Source organism: Mustela nivalis (assembly GCF_964662115.1).
Source record: "Mustela nivalis genome assembly, chromosome: 17".
Taxonomy (NCBI): Eukaryota; Metazoa; Chordata; class Mammalia; order Carnivora; family Mustelidae; genus Mustela; species Mustela nivalis.
In genome coordinates this window covers 29,704,095-29,726,266 of record NC_139036.1, presented here as the reverse complement: position 1 = coordinate 29,726,266, position 22,172 = coordinate 29,704,095, and the positions used below count along the sequence as shown (strand labels likewise).

General features: G+C 37.8%; 2 protein-coding genes across 2 annotated transcripts in view; one reads left to right on the top strand and one right to left on the bottom strand.

The window, feature by feature from the left end:
• SKA2 (spindle and kinetochore associated complex subunit 2) overlaps positions 1-14,696 on the bottom strand; it is a 36,891-nt gene extending 22,195 nt beyond the window's left edge. The window contains exon 1 of the mRNA XM_082705955.1: positions 14,572-14,696. Coding sequence (XP_082562081.1) covers positions 14,572-14,604 — 33 coding nt within the window. The 5' untranslated portion in view covers positions 14,605-14,696. The remainder of the gene's footprint in view (positions 1-14,571) is intronic.
• A 183-nt stretch (positions 14,697-14,879) lies between these two features.
• Positions 14,880-22,172, top strand: part of PRR11 (proline rich 11) — a 19,550-nt gene continuing 12,257 nt past the window's right edge. Inside the window, 2 exon segments of the mRNA XM_082705950.1 lie at positions 14,880-15,245; positions 20,436-20,568. Coding sequence (XP_082562076.1) covers positions 20,441-20,568 — 128 coding nt within the window. The 5' untranslated portion in view covers positions 14,880-15,245; positions 20,436-20,440.

Genomic DNA, 22,172 nt, shown 5'->3' with positions numbered 1-22,172 from the left:
GTAAAGATAAAGAAGTTCTAGAAATGGGTAGTAGTTGTGGTTGTACAAGAATGTGAATATACTTAATACCACTAAACTATAAACTTAAAATGGTAAATTTTCTTATATATATTTTATCACAAATACAAATTTAAAAAAACAAAGATGGGAAAAACAGCTTGAGATTAGAATGTAACTCTCTGTGAAGAACTGAACAGAACATTTCATGATAATACACAGGGGAAATATTTACTTATCAGTGAAGTCGGTGGGCTTGGAAATAAGCAGGGACCCAAAAAATGCAATGTTGAAAAACAGAAAAACAATCAAGATTTTCTGAGTCCCTTCATTTTATAAATGACGAAATAGTCTAAGTGATTTGCCTCTAGTTCTATTTTCTTTTTCTATTTTCTTTCATTTATTTATTTAACAGAGACAGTGAGAGGTAACACAAGCAGGAGGAGTGGGAGAGGGAGAATCAGGCTTGTCCAAGCAGGAAGCCCGCGATTCAGGACTCAATCCCAGCACTCTGCAATCAGGACCTGAGCAGAAGCCAGAGGCTTAACGACTGAGCCACCCAGACACCCCTCTAGTTCCATTTTCATTACTATATTTTTTATGCAGTTTGATGAAAGTCTATACATGTTACATAGGACATTAGAGCCAATAAAAGTCACATAGATAGAGGCAGGGAATGTAAAGACTTCAGCTAAAGTTTTGTGTGTGTGTGTGTGTGTGTTTTTTAAGTTTCAAATCTAATATCACTGGTTAGTCCATTAAAAAATTCCCCCTGAACACAACCTTGTAGTATGATCCAGGAAAAAAAGAAAAAAAAGTAAAAGGATTGAGCTACTTGGTAGAAGTTCTAGCCCTGGTATCACTAACAAGTTATGTGGCCTTAGGTAAGTCTTCCATCTCTCTGGGTCTCTTCTACTAAACGAGAGAGTTGGAAATCTAAGGTCCCTCTCAACACTAATATTCTAGTATTTTATAATACCACATATAAAACCAAGTTTAATTTATCAAAATGTTAAAATTTAGAAAAGATAAATTTCCTTCTCCTAAGATATTAAAATGACATTTAAGTTTTGGATTTTAATGTTTATATTAAGAATTAGCTTCTACTATTTGTTTTCTCCCTAAACAAAGATGACTATTGATTTGGTTTCAGCTATATAGTTTCTGCAACCTGCCCATTGTTTTTCCCAAATACCAAAACCCTATAAGCAATATTGCACTACTCAGAGCTATTTACACAGCAGAGACAATATCGATAGGGTTCTAGGATCTGGTCATAAACAGAAATTTTTTTAGTCACATGGTACAAAATTTGCTGACCAAGTACTATAGTCTCCATAATTCATTAGCATCTGATTAAGTACACAAACCAATGTTGAAAAATTTCATTCACAGCCCTCTTCAGTTAGAAATTTGCCTCTTAAAGCCTAGTTAACAGTGAGGTTGCTCTTTAACTTTAGCTACCTATCTTATTTTTAGGAGCATTAGAATACTTAAAATAAAACTAGTGAATTTTTTTTAGAGTTGGGGGGACAGAGAGAGAGCAAGAGAGAGAATCTTAAGCAGGCTCCATGCTCAGTGCTGAGCCCAACAGGGCACTTGATCTCATGACGCTGTCATGACCTGAGCCATCAAGAGTCATACACTTAACCAACTGAGCCACCCAGGCACTCCAAAACTACTGAATTTTTTCAAAACCAAAGATATTCATATTTCAGAAGCCAGTTTTCTTCTAACTCAGTAAAAAGAATAAATGGAAACTTTTATACCCATTTTATAAGTGATAAAATATGCAATTTAGCTAGGAAAAGTCCATTGAGATCAACATTAAAGGCCCCCAAACAGCCAAATTACATTCTGCCAACTGGACATCCTTGGAAACAGACTGGGAGTGTAAGGAAGATACTACATAAACAGGAAAAGAAATAGTTTAGGAAATAATTTTGACTTTTGGAGTATGCTACATATTGCATAAACATATAATAATCTGTCTATTATACTAGTTTTTATTATAATCAGCTTAACGCTTTATACCACTCAACTATTTGGCAGCAAGGAGAAAAGAACACAGACCAACTTAAAAATACTTCCTTTTAACAAACAACCTACAGATTCTTACTGCCACAATAGCACTCCCTTTCCAAAGAACCAGTGCTCTAAAAAAAGCAAACACATCCTTATGTGAGCGAGTTTGCCTCAACAGCATCAAACCACAAGAAAAAGAAGAAATATGGCAATCTTATTTATGATGAGAGAAGTTGGTAGAGATACATTCTAGACTTAGTAGCTAGGCTTAGAAATACATTTTCCATAGAAACATTATTTTAAGGGAAAACTTCTAGATCTAGGTTAGCAATATTATCAACCAAAGAAACTAACACTTAACAAACCCACTCCTTTCTTTATATTCCCCTCCCTCCAATGCAGATTTACAAACACCTTTATCTACTCTCATTTTATTTTGTTCAGGGCTCTAGCTTACCATTTCACTTATTAGAATCATTTGTCTGCTTGATAGTGTCACCACTTGATTTCAAATGTTTTGCTTGTAAGAGCCCTATCTTCCTTTTTATATCCCCTGGCTTTTAATATACAGCCTAATGCTCAAAGACAAAAAGGAATAGATGAAAGAACATTCATTCCTTTGGAGAACAATCTGGGAACCCAACCACCCTCTAAAGCCTGTTTTAAGAAATATGAAGAAAAAAGGAAAAAAGAAAGTTCCCAAAAGTTGAGGGCCACCCCAAATGTATACACAATCACAATTGTTTTTTGTGTATTTCTACTGAAGGGCTGAATTATTATCTAGTCTCTTCCAGAAAGAACACATGTCAATGCATGTCTTGAGCAGATAAGCACTAATATGCACAAGCACCAGGTTGCACATGTTATTTCCAGCAAATAGCAACATCAAAGCAGAAGTGAGCAGAAGCTTCATCAGTTCCTAATCTTCAGGCTTTTATGAAACAATTATTAGCACAGAACACATAAGCAAGCCCCTGCCTGTAAAAGATTGCTTTTATCAGTTGAATGTAGTCTAACTTTTTAAGATTTCAGGACCCTAGATTATTTGTTAATTGTGCTATGGACACATAAAGGACTACAGGGAGAAATTTTCATAATATACTGAACAAACTTGGTTTAGAAAAGATAGGGGCACCTCAGTTAAGCATCCCACTCTTGGTTTTGGCTGAAGTCATGATTTTGGTGCCATGGGATAGAGCCCCACATCATGCTCTGTGCATTGCACAGAGTCTACTTGAGACTCTCTCTCTCTCTCCCTCTACCCCTCCCCATCATGCTCTCTTTCTCTTCCTCTAAAACAAATAAATAAATCTTAAAAAAAAAAAGTTAAATATATACCTGCAAAAAAATCTAAAATATACAACATAGATATAATATTCATAGAATTTTAAGGGGCTTTTTTCATTCATCTTCTAATTAAATTACATGTATGATAACTATTTAAAGCAAATTTTGTAAGTGCAAGTCACTCTTCAAGATCACTGCGGTTAGGGTACCTGGCTGGCACAATCAGTGGGACATCTGTCTTTGATCTCAGGGTTGTAGGTTCAAGCCCCATGTTGGGTACAGAGATAACTTAAAGATAAAATAAATATTTAAAAATTTTTTTAAAAGGTCATTGGGGTTTCCCAATGCCTATAGAATTAACTCTAACTCTTAGTATAATTCTTCACAAGATGACATTAACATATTCACCACAGATGCTTCACATTTTACACCTCAGCCACACTGAATTTCACTGTCCCAAATATGCCAGGCTATTTTTTAAAATCACTGATCTCTAAAAGTGCCTGGCAAACAACACAGTTCAAACATTATACTGTGTAATATAGAGAGAATAACATATAGAGAGAATAGATTATAATATTGTATAAAATGTGTATATAAAACACAGATGATAATCTTAAAATTATAATGTTAGCAAATGTCATCAACATGACAAAACAGGTACATTCCCAAATTACAGAGCACAAAATAGTGGACATACTTGAAACAAAAACTTAGTATAATCTTGAGAGAGTACATGTTTGGCAGCAATTCTTACTTACATATATACCGAAAAGGATATAAGATTAATGATGTGTAGTCACTCAATTTCAAATACTTCTAACTTCTGAAAAGCAGATATTCTTTTCTTCTTTTTTTTTTTTAAAGATTTTATTTATTTATTTGACAGAGAGAGATCACAAGTAGGCAGAGAGAGAGAGAGGAAGCAGGCTCCCTGCTGAGCAGAGAGCCCGATGCGGGCTCTTTTCTTCTTTTTTCTTCTTTTTCTTCTTTTTAAGATTTACTTATTTAGGGGCACCTGGGTGGCTCAGTGGGTTAAAGCCTCTGCCTTCAGCTCAGGTCATGATCCCAGGGTCCTGAGACCGAGCCCCGCATCAGGCTCTCTGCTCATCAGGGAGCCCGCTTCCCTTCCAATCTCTCTCTGCCTGCCTCTCTGCCTACTTGTGATCTCTCTCTCTCTCTGTCAAATAAATAAGTAAAATCTATTAAAAAAAATTTACTTATTTATTTTAGAGAAAGAAAGAGAGGGAGAGAGAAACCTAAGCCTACTCCAGGCAGAGTACAGAGCCCAACACGGGGCTCAATCTCACAACCCTAAAATCATGACCTGAGAGGAAACCAAGAGTTGGACACTTAACCAACTGTGCTACTCAGGTGCCCCTGAATAGCAGATATTCTTAATAAGGGGCCCATCAGTCCATGGGGGCAAAGGTATACAAATCCTGCTTACTAGTTACCAAGTTAATGTATCTCTGTACATTTTTCTGGTGAGGTGGAACTCCTCTAAAGATCCATGGCATAAAGGGGAAAAAAGGGATTAAAAACTATCACCTTAAGAGAAATACAGATTCTGCCTTAGTGTCAATGACAAGGTAAAAAAGACTGCCAAATAAACTTAACACCTGTACTCCTAGATGAAGCAGGGGGGAAAATGGAAAAGTACAGTAAGTACCAAGAGATAGTAGGCTTTTTTGTCATTCAAAAAAAAAAGTGTGATTGCTTTTGAAACCCAAATGCTAAGCATATGGCTGGGTACAGAAAAGGCAGATACTGTCCTCTCCTTATTCATTCATTCATTTATTTTCCTCTTTTACTAGCCTGCCCTAGTAACATTTACTGAAAGTACGAAGTACTGTCATTTATAATTAGGCAGATTGAGGGGGGAAAAAGGCATTTACAAAAGTTAAACAACTCTATTTCCTAACACAAATAAATTGTTCTAAAAAGTTAAATGTATTTTACAATCACTGTCACTACATGGAAATCTTACCAAAAACTGAGTTATTTCCTCACTTATAAAATGAGAAAAACACTGAATCAGAGAATCAAGAATTGACTTATTCAAACTTTTAAAATGTTATATATTGACATAATTTAGAAGTATAACTTTTTTAAAAAGATTTTTTATATTTATTTGACAGATAGAAAGAGAGTATAAGTAGGCAGAGCAGCAAGCAGAGGGAGAGGGAGAAGCAAGCTCCCCACTGAGAAGGGAGCCTGACTCAGGGCTTGATCCCAGGATCCTGGGATCATGACCTGAGCTGAAGGCAGTCACTCAACTGACTGAGGCAACCAGGTGCCCCAGAAGTTTAACCTTTTAAAGTCTAATTGAGGGCGCCTGGGTGGCTCAGTGGGTTAAGCCTCTGCCTTCGGCTCAGGTCATGATCTCAGGGTCCTGGGATCGAGTCCCGCATCGGGCTCTCTGCTCAGCAGGAAGCCTGCTTCCCTCTCTCTCTCTCTGCCTGCCTCTCCATCTACTTGTAATTTCTCTCTGTCAAATAAATAAATAAAATCTTAAAAAAAAAATAAAGTCTAATTGAGAATAAATTTTATTTATTAGCAACATTCTCAATATTGAAACTTTATATTTGGATAACAAAGGTAAGATCTTTTCTTTATTTGTTTCAAAACTTTTACTTTCCTCCAAGGAAGAAGAAAATTTCCCACTTCATTTTAAATAAATTCATAGATATGGTATTTCATACCTACTACTGAAATTGAAGATGTGTTCACATCAAAATACAGTTCAAAGGGGACCTGGGTGGCTCAGTGGGTTAAGCCTCTGCCTTCGGCTCAGGCCATGATCTCAGGGTCCTGGAATCAAGCCCCACATAGGGCTCTCTGCTCAGCAGGGAATCTGCTTCCCTCCCCACCTCTGCCTGTTGCTCTGCCTACTTGTGATCTCTCTCTCTGTCAAATAAATAAATATTAAAAAAAAAAAAAATACAGTTCAAGGCAGAAGAACCTTCCCTCTCCGCACCATCTGGTATATATTTTTATTCTTATTTAACTAGTATATAATCTTTTACCCAGAAAACTTAATGATTGTACATGCTCTGGGATAGAAAGAAAATTTAATGATGCATCTAAAAGGAAATGCATTACACTGTTATCAACTCACTTTTTTTTTTTAAAGTTAAAGTAGGCTCCATGCCTACTTGAACTCAAGACCCCGAACAGTCTCATGCTCTGCTGACTGAGTCAGACAGATGCCTCTCAATTCGCTTCTTTAGAGAAAAGAAATGAGATCCTCAAATTAAGCAGTTTTCTTCCCTCAGTTCCTCGCCATGTAATGTTCTACCTGATTAAAAAACAGAATCCTACCCAGTGCTTGAACTGGGTACTTGAGAATGGTAGGAAATTAAAAGCAGAAGAAGAGAAAAGCAGCCACACTTTAGGCCTAGAGAGGTAACTCAGATTTTAATATATGAAATGTGGGAATAAAATAGTTTTCTCACAAGCAGTCATGTTCTTCATTCCCTACCAAATGATGTCTTTGAGTCCATGCCTAATATCTCGGATACCTTTCTTCCCTCTGTATCCATTCTCCTGGCTTTTGAGGATATTTGCTTAACAAATAGCTTACTTTTCCCCTGAAATTTCTTTAGAAGACATGTTGTAACACTTCTTGCTCTAATTTTAAGATATAGAGCAGTAGTAGAAATCACACTGAGCAGATTATGAAAAATTTATAAAACAAGACCTATACACTGAAAACTACAAAACACTGTTGAAAGAAATTTTAAAAGACCTAATAAATAGAGATAATGTTCAAGCATCAGAAAACTCATTACTGTCAAGCTATCAAGTCTCCCTAAATTTTTTTCTAGATTTAACATGATCCCAACCAAACTCCCAGGCAGTCTTTTTTTTTTTTTTTTAAGAAACTGACCCCCCCCCCCAAAAAAAGGCTTATTTGGAAATACAAAATAATTTAAAAATTTTAGAAAACAAGAGCAAAGTTTGAGGCCTCACATTAAATGATTTCAAGACTTACTATAAGAGACAAACCAAAAAAGAAAAAAAAAGAGACAAACCATTAGAGACTCTTAACTATAGAAAACAAAATGAGGGCTGCTGGAGGGGTGGGGTGGTGGGTAGGGGGATAGGGTAACTGGGTGATGGGCATTACAGAGGGCACTTCATGTAATAGACACTGGATGTTATATGCAACGGATGAATCACTAAAATCTATGTCTGGAACAACAGTAACAGAAGACCTATTATATAGGTACAGTAACCATGATAGCATGATATGTCATAATGGAACAAAACAGAGTTCAAAAATAAATAAACCAGGTATCTGGGTGGCTCAGTCAGTTCAGTGACCGACTCTTAATTTCAACTCAGGTCATAATCTCAGGGGTGTCAGTGCACAGTGTCCTTCAGACTCTCTCTCTCACTCTGCCCCTCCCCGCACTCATACACGTGAGATCTCACTCTCTCTCTCAAATAAATAAATAAGTAAAATCTTTAAATAAATAAATAAACCAGTCCCTACATACTCATTCAACCAATTTGGTACAAAGGAGCTAAGGGAAATTCAATAGGGATATGAGAAAGTTTTCAACCAATGCTACCAGAAAAGAGGATTATCCATATGCAAAATAAATAAATAAATGAAAAGACTTTTTACTCTCACTTTATACCACATACAAAAATTAACTCTAAATGGACAGGAATCTAAATGTAAAATCTGGGGCACCTGGGTGGCTCAGTCAGGTAGGAGCCCAACTCTCGGTTTCAGCTTAGGTCAGGATCTTGTCCTGGGACCAAGCTCCATGTCAGGCTCCACACTCAGCAGGGAGTCTGCTTTCACCTCACCCTACTCATACACACTCTTCCTGTCTAAAATAAATAAATAAACCCTTAAAAAGAAAATAAATGTACAAACTAACACTCTAGTCTTCTAGAAAAAAAACATTTGTGACCTTGAGTTAGGCAAAGATTTCTGAGATTGTAAACAAAAAGCAGGGGAGCCTGGGTGGCTCAGTCGGTTGAGTGGCTGCCTTCCACTAAGATCATGATCCCAGGGTCCTCGGATCAAGCTTCCAAGCCAAGCAGGGAGCCTGCTTCTCCGCCTACTTGTACTCTCTATCTCTCTGTCAAATAAATAAATAAATAATCAAAAGAAAACAACAACAACAAAAAAAAACCCAACACAAAAAAGCGTAATCCATAGCAGAATAAATGCATAAATTGAACTTCATCAAAAATTTTTATGTGAGAGGGCAATAACAGAAAAAAATTAAAGGACTCTTAAAATAGTTAAAAAGACAAACATCTCAGAAAGCACCTGGGTGGGACGCCTGGGTGGCTCAGTAGGTTAAGCCACTGCCTTCGCCTCGGGTCATGATCCCAGAGTCCTGGGATCGAGTCCCGCATCGGGCTCCTTGCTTGGCAGGGAGCCTGCTTCTCTCTCTGCCTCTGCCAGCCTCTCTGCCTGCTTGTGTGCTCTCTCACTCTCTCTCCCTAACAAATAAATAAATAAAATATTAAAAAAAGAAACAAAGGAAGAAAGCACCTGGGTGACCCAATTGGTGAAACGGCTGCCTTCAGCTCAGATCATGATCCCAGAGTCCTGGAATCGAGCCCCGCATGGGGCTCCCTGCTCATCAGGGAGCCTGCTTCTGCCACTTTCCCCTGCTCAGGGGTGACCACTCTCTCTCAATTAAATAAATAAAATCTTGAAAAAAAAAAAAAAGACAAATATCTCAATTTGAAAATAGGCAAAAGATTTCAACAGATATTCACTAAAGAAGATATTCCAAGTGCAAATAAGCACGTTAAAAGATGGTGGATATCATTAGCCATTAAGGAAATGCAAATTCAAGCTATAAGCAGATACCATTATACAACTATTAGAATAGCTAAAATGAAGACTGAGATGGTTGAATGACTCTTGTTTTGGCTCAGGTCATGACCTCATGGGTCATGAGATTGAGCCCCACATTGGGTTCTGTGCCCGGTGTGGAGTCAGCTTGGGATTCTCTCTCTCTCTCCCTCTGTCCCTGCTACAGGTGCTCGCTCTCTCTCTAAAATAAATAAATCTTTAAAAAAAAGAAAAAGAAGACTGGCAATACCAAGATATCAAATGTTGGTAAGGATATGGAGAAACTGGAACCCTAAATCATAGCTTTGGTAAATATTTCAGTGGTTCTTTTATGAGATGACGCATACATTTTTATTATGTTAACCAAGAGAAACAAAAACATTGTGTCCAAACAAAGACTTACACTACAATGTTTATAATGTCTTTATTCATAATAAGCAGAACCTGGAAACAACCCAGAGTTCACAATCTGGTAAATAGATAAATAGTTTGTGATAATCTATACCAATGAAATACTACTCAACAATAAAAATAGTCCAACTACTACTAAGTACAACAACACAGATGAATCTCAAAAGCATTCTGCCAAGTGTAAGAAGTCAGGCACAAAAACTGCAAGCTATAAATGATTCCATTTATATGAACTTCTAGAAAGGGCAAAACTAGAGATCAATCATTGTCAGGGAGCTTGGGAGGAAGAGGCTGGCTGACTGCAAAGGGGCATAAGGGAACATTAGGTGATGGAAATGTTCTATACCATGTCTGTGGGGGTGGTTACATGATTGTCCACACTTTTCAAAACTCATCAAATTGTACAACTAAAATTGGTACATTTTTTGTATGCAAATTATATCTAAAAACTGATTACAAAAGAAGTAATGGATTCACACTTTATTCTATTTCATTACTACAAAAAAGAACTTTAAAACAAGCACTCATAAGTTTGAAATTCAAGCATAAACTACATAGCACACATAATTAACATCAATTAAAATTTGGGGCAAGTTATCATATAAAATAGACAGCAGAGATTGTTTCCATTACTTACTAATTCACCTTAAAACTCAATGAAAACCCAAGACATGCCAGAACCTATCCAAATCTGTTACAGAAAGAAGAAAAATCCAACTACTCATTTAAACAAGTCATATCAACTTCAGGTATAAAAAATGTTACCTCAATGTGTTTCATAGTGCATTAATTACGATAGTGAGCTTTTTTCAAATTATGACTTCCTGAAACATATACTTAGGGTAATAAAATTATACACTTTCAGCAACAAAGATTGTGGTAAATTACTCACAGATACTGAAGAAAGATGTAAGGCAAGAATCAAAATTCTGGTGTACATTCTGCTTTCAGATGCTTTGACAATACTATTGCACTGCTAGCTGTAAAGTACAGTAGTGCAATAAAGTCAGAGCATTCGTTAGCAGATATTGATAGTAAAGGAAAACAAAAGCATCTTGCATCAGCTGAAGCATCAGTGTGAAAAGAATTTAAAGAAGGGCTACCATTTTGGACAGAAGACATCCAAAACCTAAGAACATGTATATCAATGTTAAAAAGAAAGAACTTAACTTAAAATAATAGTTTTCTAATGACTAACTTGTGATTAATACTTAACAAAAACATATAGAAAGGATTTCTGTAAGTACATCCTAAGCTTCAGAAGTTATTAATATGGGTTTTGTTAATACCTTAAAACTAGTATTAACAAAACCAGTTATAATTACTACTGAGACAAAATTGTGAAAAATACTTGTTTTGCTGAGATGTGTTGATTAGCTTCCCCATTGCAAATGATCGATTAAGTAAGAAAATCAGAGAAACAAATGAAAAGTAAAATAAGTTTCCTATCTCTAAATACCCAATCTATCTTTCTGGAATCTAAACTACACTAAACTGGATCCCAGAGTCCTGGGACTAAGCCCTACATTCCACATCAGGCTCCCTGCTCAATGGGGAGCCCGTTTCTTCCCCTGCTTGTGCTCTCTCTGCGTCAAATAAATAAATAAAATATTTTAAAACATAAAATAAAATAAATAGGGGTGCCTGAGTGGCTCAGTAGGTTAAAGCCTCTGCCTTCAGCTCAGGTCATGGTCTCGGGGTCCTGGGATCAAGCCCCTCATCGGGCTCTCGGCTCAGCAGGGAGCCTGCTTCCTCCTCTCTCTCTCTCTCTCTCTCTCTCTCTCTCTCTCTCTCGATGCCTGCCTCTCTGCCTACTTGTGATCTCTGTCAAATAAACAAATAAAAAGTCTTTAAAAAAAATAAAATAATATAAATACACTGAACTCTAAAAAGCTCTTAACTATCTTATGGCTTTTTATCTCAAAAATTTACAGGTTCTCAAGGAATTAAGGAGTCCTAAACAAGACCCTACCTAAGGGAATACTATGGAAGGGGATTTTAAATTTTCAGTTAGCCCCTAAAGATCTTAAACATAAGAGGAAATCATCTCCATTTTCTTCAAACGTACAAACATCAAGAAGGAAATAATAATGGTACAGGAGGAGGTTCTGAGATTTAGAAATCAGGTTTTCTTAGATTCAAGCTAATTATCATTATCCCAACCTTTTAACCAGTAAGAAATCATTTAGAAGTCTGTTATAAACCCAGAAATAGAAATAGTATCATAACATCACATTGTACTTTTGCACAATCACTAGCAGTACCACAAAAGAACACTGGACAAATACCACTCAACCAGTAAGTGAAAGGAAAAAAGTTAGAGAACAAAGATTACTCTACAATGAGCTTATTCCCCCATTAATAATGTTGACTGATGTAAAAATACTTTCCATTATTTATACGAAACTTTAAATAGTCTAGTTCAGCTATTTAGATTCAACCTCCTAAAAAATAAACCAAATACAGGACAGCTGGAACATGGGTGACTTGATCTCAAATCCTAAGGCCACATAACTCAGGTATTAGAATAGTTCAACTCTGCCAGCCAAGGACCAGGTTTTAAAGACAAGTACTTCAGAGACAGGCATTTAATTTTCTGAATTGGAAGTTAATTCAAACAAGAAAAATATGAAATATTTTTAAAATAAGAGGACCAGGCTTTCTAAAAAGTGAGAATACTTTCTTTTCAAAGTTAAATAGTATGCATTCTCTTTCATTTATTAAATTTTCAACATTAGTTCCTCAACAAATCCTTTACTCAAAGTAATGCAGAACCAAAACTCAGAGGATTGGATAGGAAATCATTTCTTTCCAATCTAAGAAACTAAACCAGTTCATAAAATATTTTAAAGCACATGGCAAATCTGAAGATGAGATACACCATCTTTTACTATTCAATCAAAAGAAATCTTTGTTAATTCTGTATCAAAACTATAATCATTCAAATACATTTTTAAACCCTGATGAATATGGAAACAAACTAATTACAACTAATAACTTGAAGGGGGGTGCATACCACTAGGTGACCAGCAAGTAATTTTTAAAAACCTGCTTTTTTCTCTTCATCCCTTACAAAGAATTTTTTTGAAACTACCCCATCATTCAAACACCTAAAAGTTTAAGAGTATGGCTATCTGACAATTTTCTAAAACCTTTTTTCAAGATGTACACTTAATCATTTTTTTCTTAAATTAAAATGTGTTCAACCTAAAAAAAAAAAAAAAAAAAAAAAAAAAAAAAAAAAAAAAGAAAGAAAAGAAAAAAAGTCCTGTGAGAATTCTGACTCTCATGCAAAGTCCAAGAAAGGGCTTACTTAATTGGTACCCTAAAAATAAACAGCTAACTTGAGGGGGGAGAAAAACAGTTAAAAGCAGAATTAGTACCATTTAGCATCTTAAACTTAAGGCAGAAATATCCATTCAGAGAGGAATTCAGAATGGGGAAAAGGGCAAGACCCGTGTTAATTTAATTTATGCCTGTTAACAGAATCAAACTAGGATACTTGACATGTTTTGGTTTCTTCTGTTTGATTAATGAATGATAAAAATAACAAAACGTTAAACTAAAAGTTCATTTTCACAGGTTTGTAAAGCAACAGAAAATTCTTCCTTCTTCACTGCCATCCCGCCCCACGCCATTCCCCACAGACTCCCACAAAGAAAATTAAAACTCAAAATTGTCAGAATCAACTGAAAGCCCTCTAGTCAAATCTGTATTTGAGAGGCACTTTAATTCATTAATAAGTCAGAAGAAAATAAAAAGGTATATCAAACTCTCACATTTTCTGGAGGTGGGAATGGGGGTGAGTGTGGTACTCAGTTTCTTCCAGGATCACTACAAGTGCTGATGTTGAAGTGACCCAAGGTTCAGCTTGGAGAAAGCAGCACTGGAACAAATGATATCTTAAGTGGTAAAGCCAGAGTATTGTAGGGGGGAGGACGGCGGATTGAGACAGAAAAGAAAGAGTTGGGCTTTTTTTTTTACTTAATTTTGCTATTTTCCTTTAACAAAAAACCGACAGGAATTAAACGATGGGCGCGTCCTCCAAATTCCACATTTTAAAGAAAGCCAGTCCAATTCACACACGGTAATACAGGGAGCAAAGGACTGGAGATAGAACAAGGGGAACTAAGAAGAAAAAAAGCGCGGGCGATCACGCTGGTCGTCCAAGAATGGGAGGAAGGGAATAAAGAGGAAGTCAGGGAAGGATCCATAGAAGAAAACTAGGGCATCCCTTTAGTTTGCCGCCTCCGAGCAGGCCAAGCAGCAGCGGGAGTCCTTTCCAATTATTCGCCCCCGCCCCCTACTTTCATAAATGAATGAAATTCGGCAACTCCAGAGCAAGAGTGCCTTCTAGGTCCCAATTCCTCCCGTGCGTCGAGAAAGGAGATCGAGGTTCAGATCCCCATCGCTCACACCCCCCCCCCCCCACTCAAGGACTGCCACCTTCAAGCCAAACAGAAATTGGTCTTGGGGCTTCCCTTGGCCGCCAGGAAGTTCTGCACGCAAGTCAAAACCCTTCTCAGACTTTCTCAGCCCGCCTTGGAGAACGTGAACCGCTCTGCCCTAATGGGATTTCTCTCCGCCCCCCTCGGTTTATTCTCCACCCCACCCTCCATCCCCATTTCTTGCAGCGTGAACGACCTCTCCCCTTCAAGAGGCGTTTAAGGATCATTCCAGTCACGTCTTTGAGGGGGAAATGCATAGAACGCTGTCTTTAGGAGCCACAGCTCCTTGGGGGGCGGAAAGGTAAGGGCAAGGAACAAGGAATTCCAAAGGCCCGGCTACATCAGCATCTCCCGCCATTTCCCTCACGAGTTTCCCGGATGTAACCCCTTCCTCCGCGGCGGTTAAAAGCTACCAGGCGGCGGCGACTCCCTTTGATACAAGAGGAGGGAACTCGAATATGGTCCAGCTTCTGCCACCCATTGTTTTCGGCGACTCAAAATTGCATCCCACCTTGGAGACCATCCGGGAGAAATAAACTATCCAGCAGATCTCCTTCACTTCACACTCACCATCAGTTCCAGCTTATCGACCTCCGCCTCCATGTTGAATAGTTGACATTCCTCAGACCGCCGAGGTGCTTAAGCCGCAATCCGTACCAGCACTGAGGGTCTCTATTGGACAGCTGTCACTCAACGTCTCACACTCATTGGTTCCTCCGCTTCACTGGCGCCCGCCCATTGGCGACTGGGTAACGCCCCTCCACATGAAACACTTTCTCCAGTTGGGCAAAGACACAAAACGCTGCAGGAGGATTGGCTGCTGTGCACTTTTTTTTTTCCATTGGCTGCATCCTCATCTCCACTTTCAATTTCATAGTTAAGGCTCCGCAGAGAAGAGCTTGCGATTGGTATAATCGGAAGAAGAACCCACCAATTACACAAAAGCTTCCACAAACAGCATAAGGGACGTGACACACCTTCTTAGGTCTCCTGCTTCCCCTCCCCATGGCTCCCGCCTTCCACTTATTCATACCAGAAGCGCCTCAGCTCTCATTGGCCAGTGCGTGGTGACCTTTTAACCAATCACAAACCAGACTGTGCTCCTACACTACCCAGACAGCGAATCGTGGAGAGACCTTTGCTACGATTGGTCCCTCCATGATAAGGTTTTAATTTTGAATCTTTCTTTAAGGAGAAGGAGAGGCCACTACCCGGACTCCATCTGATCCCGGGCTCTTAGACTTGTGAGTGCAGGGAGAATCTCCCTTGTGTTACCTGGGCTGGCGTCTTCAGCAGCTGGGCCTGTTGCTGCTTGTGTTCTTAAGATTTATGGAGGTGGGGACTTTGGCTGGACTCGGGGAGATGAGACTGGGAGGAGGAGGTTTGAGGTTGGGTAAGAACTGCTCGCCCTGGCTCCAACCTAACCACACTTTTATATTTAATTAACGCTCTGCAGAATACGTTTTGGATCAAAGCATCTGCCTTCCTTTTGCACATTCCTTTAGATCTTTGCTATTCAGTGTTGTCGGGGGACCAACATCATCTGCATCACTTGGGCGCTTGTTAACAATGCAAATTATCGGGCTCCACCCAGACCCACTGAATAAAATTCAGAATCATATTCTGAATCAAATTCAGAATATGAATTTTAACAAGATCTCCCACCACCTTTTTTTTTTTTAAGATTTTATTTATATGACAGACAGAGATCACAAGTAGGCAGAGAGAAAGAGGGAAGCAAGCTCCCTGCTGAGCAGAGAGCCCGGTGTGGGCTCGATTCCAAGACCCTGAGATATGACCTGGTCCGAAGGCAGAGGCTTAATCCACTGAGCCACCCAGGCGCCCCTCCCAGTGATTCTTATGCACGTTAAAGTTTGAGAATATACAGTTCTTGACAGACAGTATTTCTTTGTTCCTTGATATGCTCTTAATATCGCCGGACTTTTTGTGACAGTGTCAATTTTTTAAGTGTGCCCTGTTTACTTGTGCCTAATGCTGTGTTGGACTACGTTTTAGCGAGCTGCCGTCATGTCAGAGAAACAAGGCAGGAACTAAAAAAGCAGTGTTGTACTGCGAAAAATAAAATTAAATACAATCAAGTACCAGAAATAGCCCTATGAATGTTCAAGAGTAATGAATTGAACTTGTAATGGAAATTGATTAATTGACTGAAAGCTGTTTATGGGAAAGTATAGGAACCTACATTAAAATGTGTTTTAGGGGCGCCTGGGTGGCTGGGCAGGGAGCCTGCTTCCTCCTCCTTCTCTCTCTGCCTGCCTCTCTGCCTCTCTGCCTCTCTGCCTACTTGTGATCTCTATCTGTCAAATAAAATAAATAAAATCTTTAAAAAAAATAAAATGTGTTTTAGGAAGAGGGTAATGAAATGCAATTGTTATTTTCGTTGCTGTCACAGTTTTGGAAGTACCCCCTGACCAAAAGCACTTCTCCCATCACTGGGTGGAGTTTTAATAGAAGCAGCAGAGCCAACTGAGTTCTTACTCTATTATTTGTTGCATCTTCCCACTGGAAATAGTTTTGGAGCCATCCTTTAACCATATGAAGGTGTGGAATGATTTGAAAAACTAAAAACCTCCCTCGCCAAGAGATTTTACAAAATGTAATTGTAGTAAAGCATATTCCTGAACTAAAAAAGAGACACCTTGCTACCTAACACTTAGCAGGAATGATTTATTTCATTCATTTATTGAATGAAAATTATTTAATGCCTGCTACACTCTTGGTTCCAGGAAAACAAAGATGAATAAAATTAATCTTAACCTTGAAAAGTCCGTAGTCTAGCTGGGTGACAAACATGCAAACAAAAATTACAATGCAATACAGTAAATGTTATAATAAGAGTGTTTATAAAGTGCTATAGAAGCACAAAAGGTATGACATTTTTATCAGCATAAATTCCATAAGGATAGAAACTATGTTGGCCTTGTCTCAAATTGTATCCCAAAACCGACCACACCTACCTACCATGGTGGATTATCAGCATTCAACAAATATCTGTGAGAAAAAGTAACAGCATCTTGAAGCTATATAAGTTGACTTGAAAAAGGATACCCCCAAGCAGAGGGAGAGCCTGAGCCTGTTAACTATACTGTAGAAAGTATTCAGTGTTTGGTATACCTGAAGTACCACGAATCACTAGTAGAGATGAGGCAGCAAAGGGCCATCAGACTAAATTGTGATGATCTTTGAAAGGCATGAAGGAATTTAGTTTATTCAGAGAATGAAAAGGAATCTTCAAATACTTTTAAGCAAGGGAATTATCAGGATCCTTTTTTTTTTTTTTTTACTAACTCTAGTAATCATTTTCTGTAGAAAATAATACACCTAGTAATCATTTTCTGTAGAAAATGATTGGCACAGAGAAAGACTAAAGTCAGGAAGATCATTAAAGGAATATTTGGGCAAACCCAAACTGAGGGACGTTTTCCAAAACAACTGGTCTGGAGTCTTCAGAAATATAAATAGAAAGAAAGGCAAATACTTACATGAAAAGACTAGGGAACTATTGTGAATTGAAGGAAACTAAAAAGACACATTGTGGAAGGGGAAAGAGAGCAGCTGTAAAGGATATTATTGAGATGACTGAGGTAATTATGGACTTCTTAGATAATATCAAGCTTAAATCTCCTGGCTGTGATTGATTTTGTAGGACAATGTCCATGTCCATGTTAGGAAACTCAAGTTGAAGTATCTAGGCATGAAGTATCATGATTCTGCTCAGCCAAAAACTAAAAACTATTATTTGTGTGTGTATATATAAATGTTATATGTCTATATACACATATATCTATCATATTTTTTTATTTTGCAAATTTTCAAACTTTATGAAAATTTACAAAAATAGTATAATTGAAGCTCATATTTTTTACTATTGCTATTTTTTTATTTAGGGGTGTGTGTATGTATATAATATATATGTAATAATATATAAACTTATGTAAAATATAAATTTATATATTACATACATTTATTTTGTAAATTATACATAGTATATAATATATTGTACACACACCTATACTGAAAGAAAACTAACCGATAACAATAGGAATAATATATGAGAATTTTTTTCCAGAATTAACATGATCTTTTATTTTTTATTTATTTTTTTCTTGAAGTATACTTGGCACACAATGATGACTGAGCCATCCAGATGCCCCCAAGATTTGCTTTTAAATCTAACCTGTATTATTAACGTTTTCTTTATCATTCTCTTAACAATCAACAGCATAATGAATCAAGCCCTGATTTGTGGTGTTATGTCCACGGTGTAAATACTCCCATCATAGCCAATTTCAAGATTTCAATGTGAAGTCACTGAATATGGAATTGGAAAGAAATCAGCATTTTATAGCATTTTCACTATATAGATACAATAATGTAAACAACCTCAACAGCATAAATAATAGTAAAATCATTAGGAAGTAATGAGCTTTGCATCAATATACATAATATACATTTTATAATGTAATAATGTTATACAAAATATATGTAATATATTATATAATTTATATAATTTAATTTTAATGGTGGATGTGTTTCACAACTAACTCACAAACTTCCTGAAAATGTATCAGTTGTTGCCAACCCTAGCACACTGTTGGAGTGGAGATAAAGGAATAGAGCCAATCTACCAAGTTTAAACCAGAATGTCCAGCTCCTTTCTGAAGTCTACTTTTGTAACTGAGTGCTTGGTGAATATAAGAAAAAAGGAGGCAGGAGACCAGTTCTCTGTGTCAGTTTGACGTCTAACAAAAGACATCAAAGGGAGAGAGGGAACAGAATTCGGGGAGGGCTGCAAGGGGCAGATGGAGACAAGAAGAGGAAGTTACCATGGAAGTCTCAGATTCTGGGGATTTCACCCAGTGAACTCTGGACCTTAGATAGAGGTTCTCAGTGACATCTCTCCATAGAAAGTCCTGGGCATGGATGTGATGAGGTTTAATCTTTTTTTCAGGCAACTGCAAGATTGCTTACTTCCTCTGAGGTTCTCCTAAACATCTTCAGAGTATTGTTGTTTTGTGTTATTTTAAATGTTAAAAAAAAAAAAAAAATCAGTGAGTCCTTTAAATACCCTGTGTATTTAATAATCCCTGCTTAGCCTTCTTTCATTATTTCAGCAGGAAGGAGAAGTGATAGAATACAAGGGAAGTCAGCTACTTTTTGCTGTATCTCCCATGCCTCTAAGAACAACCAAGGAAAACTGCTAGTTTGAGACCTGGCATCAGCTCAATAAGATGCTATTGAGAACCTTGCTCCTAGAAGGGCTGTTGATATATGCACTGTTGCCCATTGCCATTAGGGGTGCCCTCTGCAAGACCAAAGCGCTTGGAACTGCAGTAAGCCACTCCGGAGTTTTCACAACCCACAATCAGTAAAAAAACAAAAGGAGGTTCTTCAGCCAGTGCAATCCGAGAGCTGGCCAAGCCTAGAGCTGCATACTAAGTATTGAAAGGGTACTGGGTGAACAAAAGTGGAATGAATTTGTATTTTAAAGGCCAATTGTTCCTATTCAAATGTGAGTTTGAAGGCAGGGAGGCCCAGCCCTTGAGCCCATGTTTAGTTCTACTTGAATAACGACATCTTTGTTCCTCAGGTAGCAGCAACTGGCTACCCACCTTCACATCAAACTAGCTCTGACTTAATTTTCTTCAGAAAAGGATCCAGATTAAAAGCTAAATACACTAAATAGTGTTTTAAAATAATGTTTTGAAACATTTGGGGGTCTTAGATTTTGGGTAACTGCTATTACATTGTATACCACCATTTAATCAACTGTTGCACCACAGAATGTTAGAAAGAACAGTCTTCCGAGACTTATTTATTTACTGCATTACACTGGGCAAATCATATACTCTTTCTATGTCTAAGTTTATTCTTAATGTAAAAAATGGGAATAAAAATCCTTGTCCTTAGGGATAAAATCTTGGCAGGTAGTGAGGTTTCACTGAGAAAATGTATGTGAAGGTTCCTAAAAGCAAATGGATATTCAGTGGTTAAATTTGTTTCTTCCATTACCAACTCTGCTTATCACAATGGGTGCTCAGTAAATGTTCCTGGAAAGAAACTTCTTTTAATAACTGACCATAACCCAACTAAAGTCATTTTCTCTCTTATAAGAAATGGAAATACACTTGACTTAATGAAGAAGAGCAAGGCAAGCAAAACAAAATTAGAGAGCAATGTAATGCCAAAGCTGAGTCTCTAAAGATACTTTAAATCTGGGTTTAAATTTTTCTTCACTTCAGGGGACTTCTGGAATGCTGGCAGTGATCTATTTCCTAACCAAAGTGGTGGTTACAAGGGTGTGTTCACTTTGTGATAATTTATTGAACTGTACAATTAAGACTTCTCCATTTTCTGTATGTGTATATTATTCTAAAATTTTAAAAACATGTAAAAAAAATTTTTTTCTACAGAAATCATGCCTAAGTTCAAGCAACGAAGAAGAAAGTTAAAAGCCAAAGCAAAAAGATTACTCAAAAAAAGAGAAGCCTCTCACTTTCAGCCCAAGCTAATCACACCTCCTCCACCACCACCCTCACCAGAAAGGTAAGGTGTAAGTGTGAAGAAGAAAAAATATTAAAAATCCCTCAAGGATAGGGTTACCAGATTTAGCAAATAAAAATACAGAATGCCCAATTAAATGTAAAGTTCTAATAAAACATGAAATTTTTAAAATATTGTCCCATGCAACATTTCTAACATCCTTATACTAAAAAATTATTCCTCCCTCTTCAGAAATTAAATTTTGACCGAGCATTCTAAATTTTATGTGGTGACCATCATTTTAGAGTTTAGGGGCGCCTGGGTAGCTCAGTTGGTTAAGCATCTGGCTTCAACTAAGGTCATGATCCCAGAGTCCTCTCCTGGGCCCCTGCTCAGCGGGGAGACCGCTTCTCCCCTCTCTCTCTGCCCCTCCCCCCCATTCCTTCTCTCTCTCTCTCAAAAAAATAAATAAAATCTTTTTTTTTTAAGTGTTTAAATGAAGTTCAAATCACAAGAAATTGTATTGGAGATGCACAGTAACTATTTTCTCTTTCCCTAGTCAGTTTAATTGTATAAATCTGGTAACTAAGAGATGCAAGAGGAATATATAACTGGAATTTAAATCTCAGTTTTGGTAAAATTTGGTCAGTTATTCTCTGGGACAGAGGTTTAAGTGTGTTACTGAAAGAGACTCTAAGTTATCAGAAGCCCAAGATACTGGGCTTCACAATGACATACATTATACATTTTGTTGTTATAGCTCTCTTTACAGAAATTTTTTTAAACTAAACTGGCCCTCAAAAAGCATTAACCATGTTATCCTTAACTCTTCTCTCTCTCTCTTGAATATTGAAAATGGCCCTTAACTGGTGTTCCTGCTTCTGCCTTTGCAGAACAGTCAGAGTGAGCCTCGTAAAAAACATGTCATATTGCCCCTCTGCTTAAAACTCTCTCCAGTATCTGAATGCCTGGGTGGCTCAGTTGGTTGGACGACTGCCTTCAGCTCAGGTCATGATCCTGGAGTTTCCGGATCGAATCCCGCATCGGGCTCCCAGCTGCGTGGGGAGTCTGCCTCTCCCTCTGACCTTCTCCTCTCTCATGGTCTTTTTCATTGTCTCTTTCTCAAATAAATAAATAAAATCTTAAAAAGAAAAACAAAAAAAACCTCTCCAATGTCTTTCCTGGGGCACCTGGCTGGCTCAGTTGGAAGAGTGTGTGACTCTTGATCTCGGGGTCATGAGTTGGGTGTAGAGATTATGTAAAAATAAATAAAAACTCTCCAATGTCTTCCTTTCTCTGAGTCAAAATTAAAATCCTTTGTATGAGGCGGGCCCTTGGGTGGCTCAGCGGGTTAAGCCGCTGCCTTCAGCTTGCGTCATGATCTCGGGATCCTGGGATGGAGTCCCGCGTGCGGCTCTCTGCTCGGCAGGGAGCCTGTTTCCCTCTCTCTCTCTGCCTACTTGTGATCTCTCTCTGTCAGATAAATAAAATATTTTTAAAAACAAAAATAAATAAATAAAATAAAATCCTTTGTATGACCCACAAGAGCCATATGATCTGATTTTGACATTCTCTCCTAATCCCCCTACTCTTCAGTTTCTCCATCCTAGTCATCCTGGCCTCCTTGTTGTTCCCTAGACACCTCAGACAAGCTGCTGTCTCAGTGC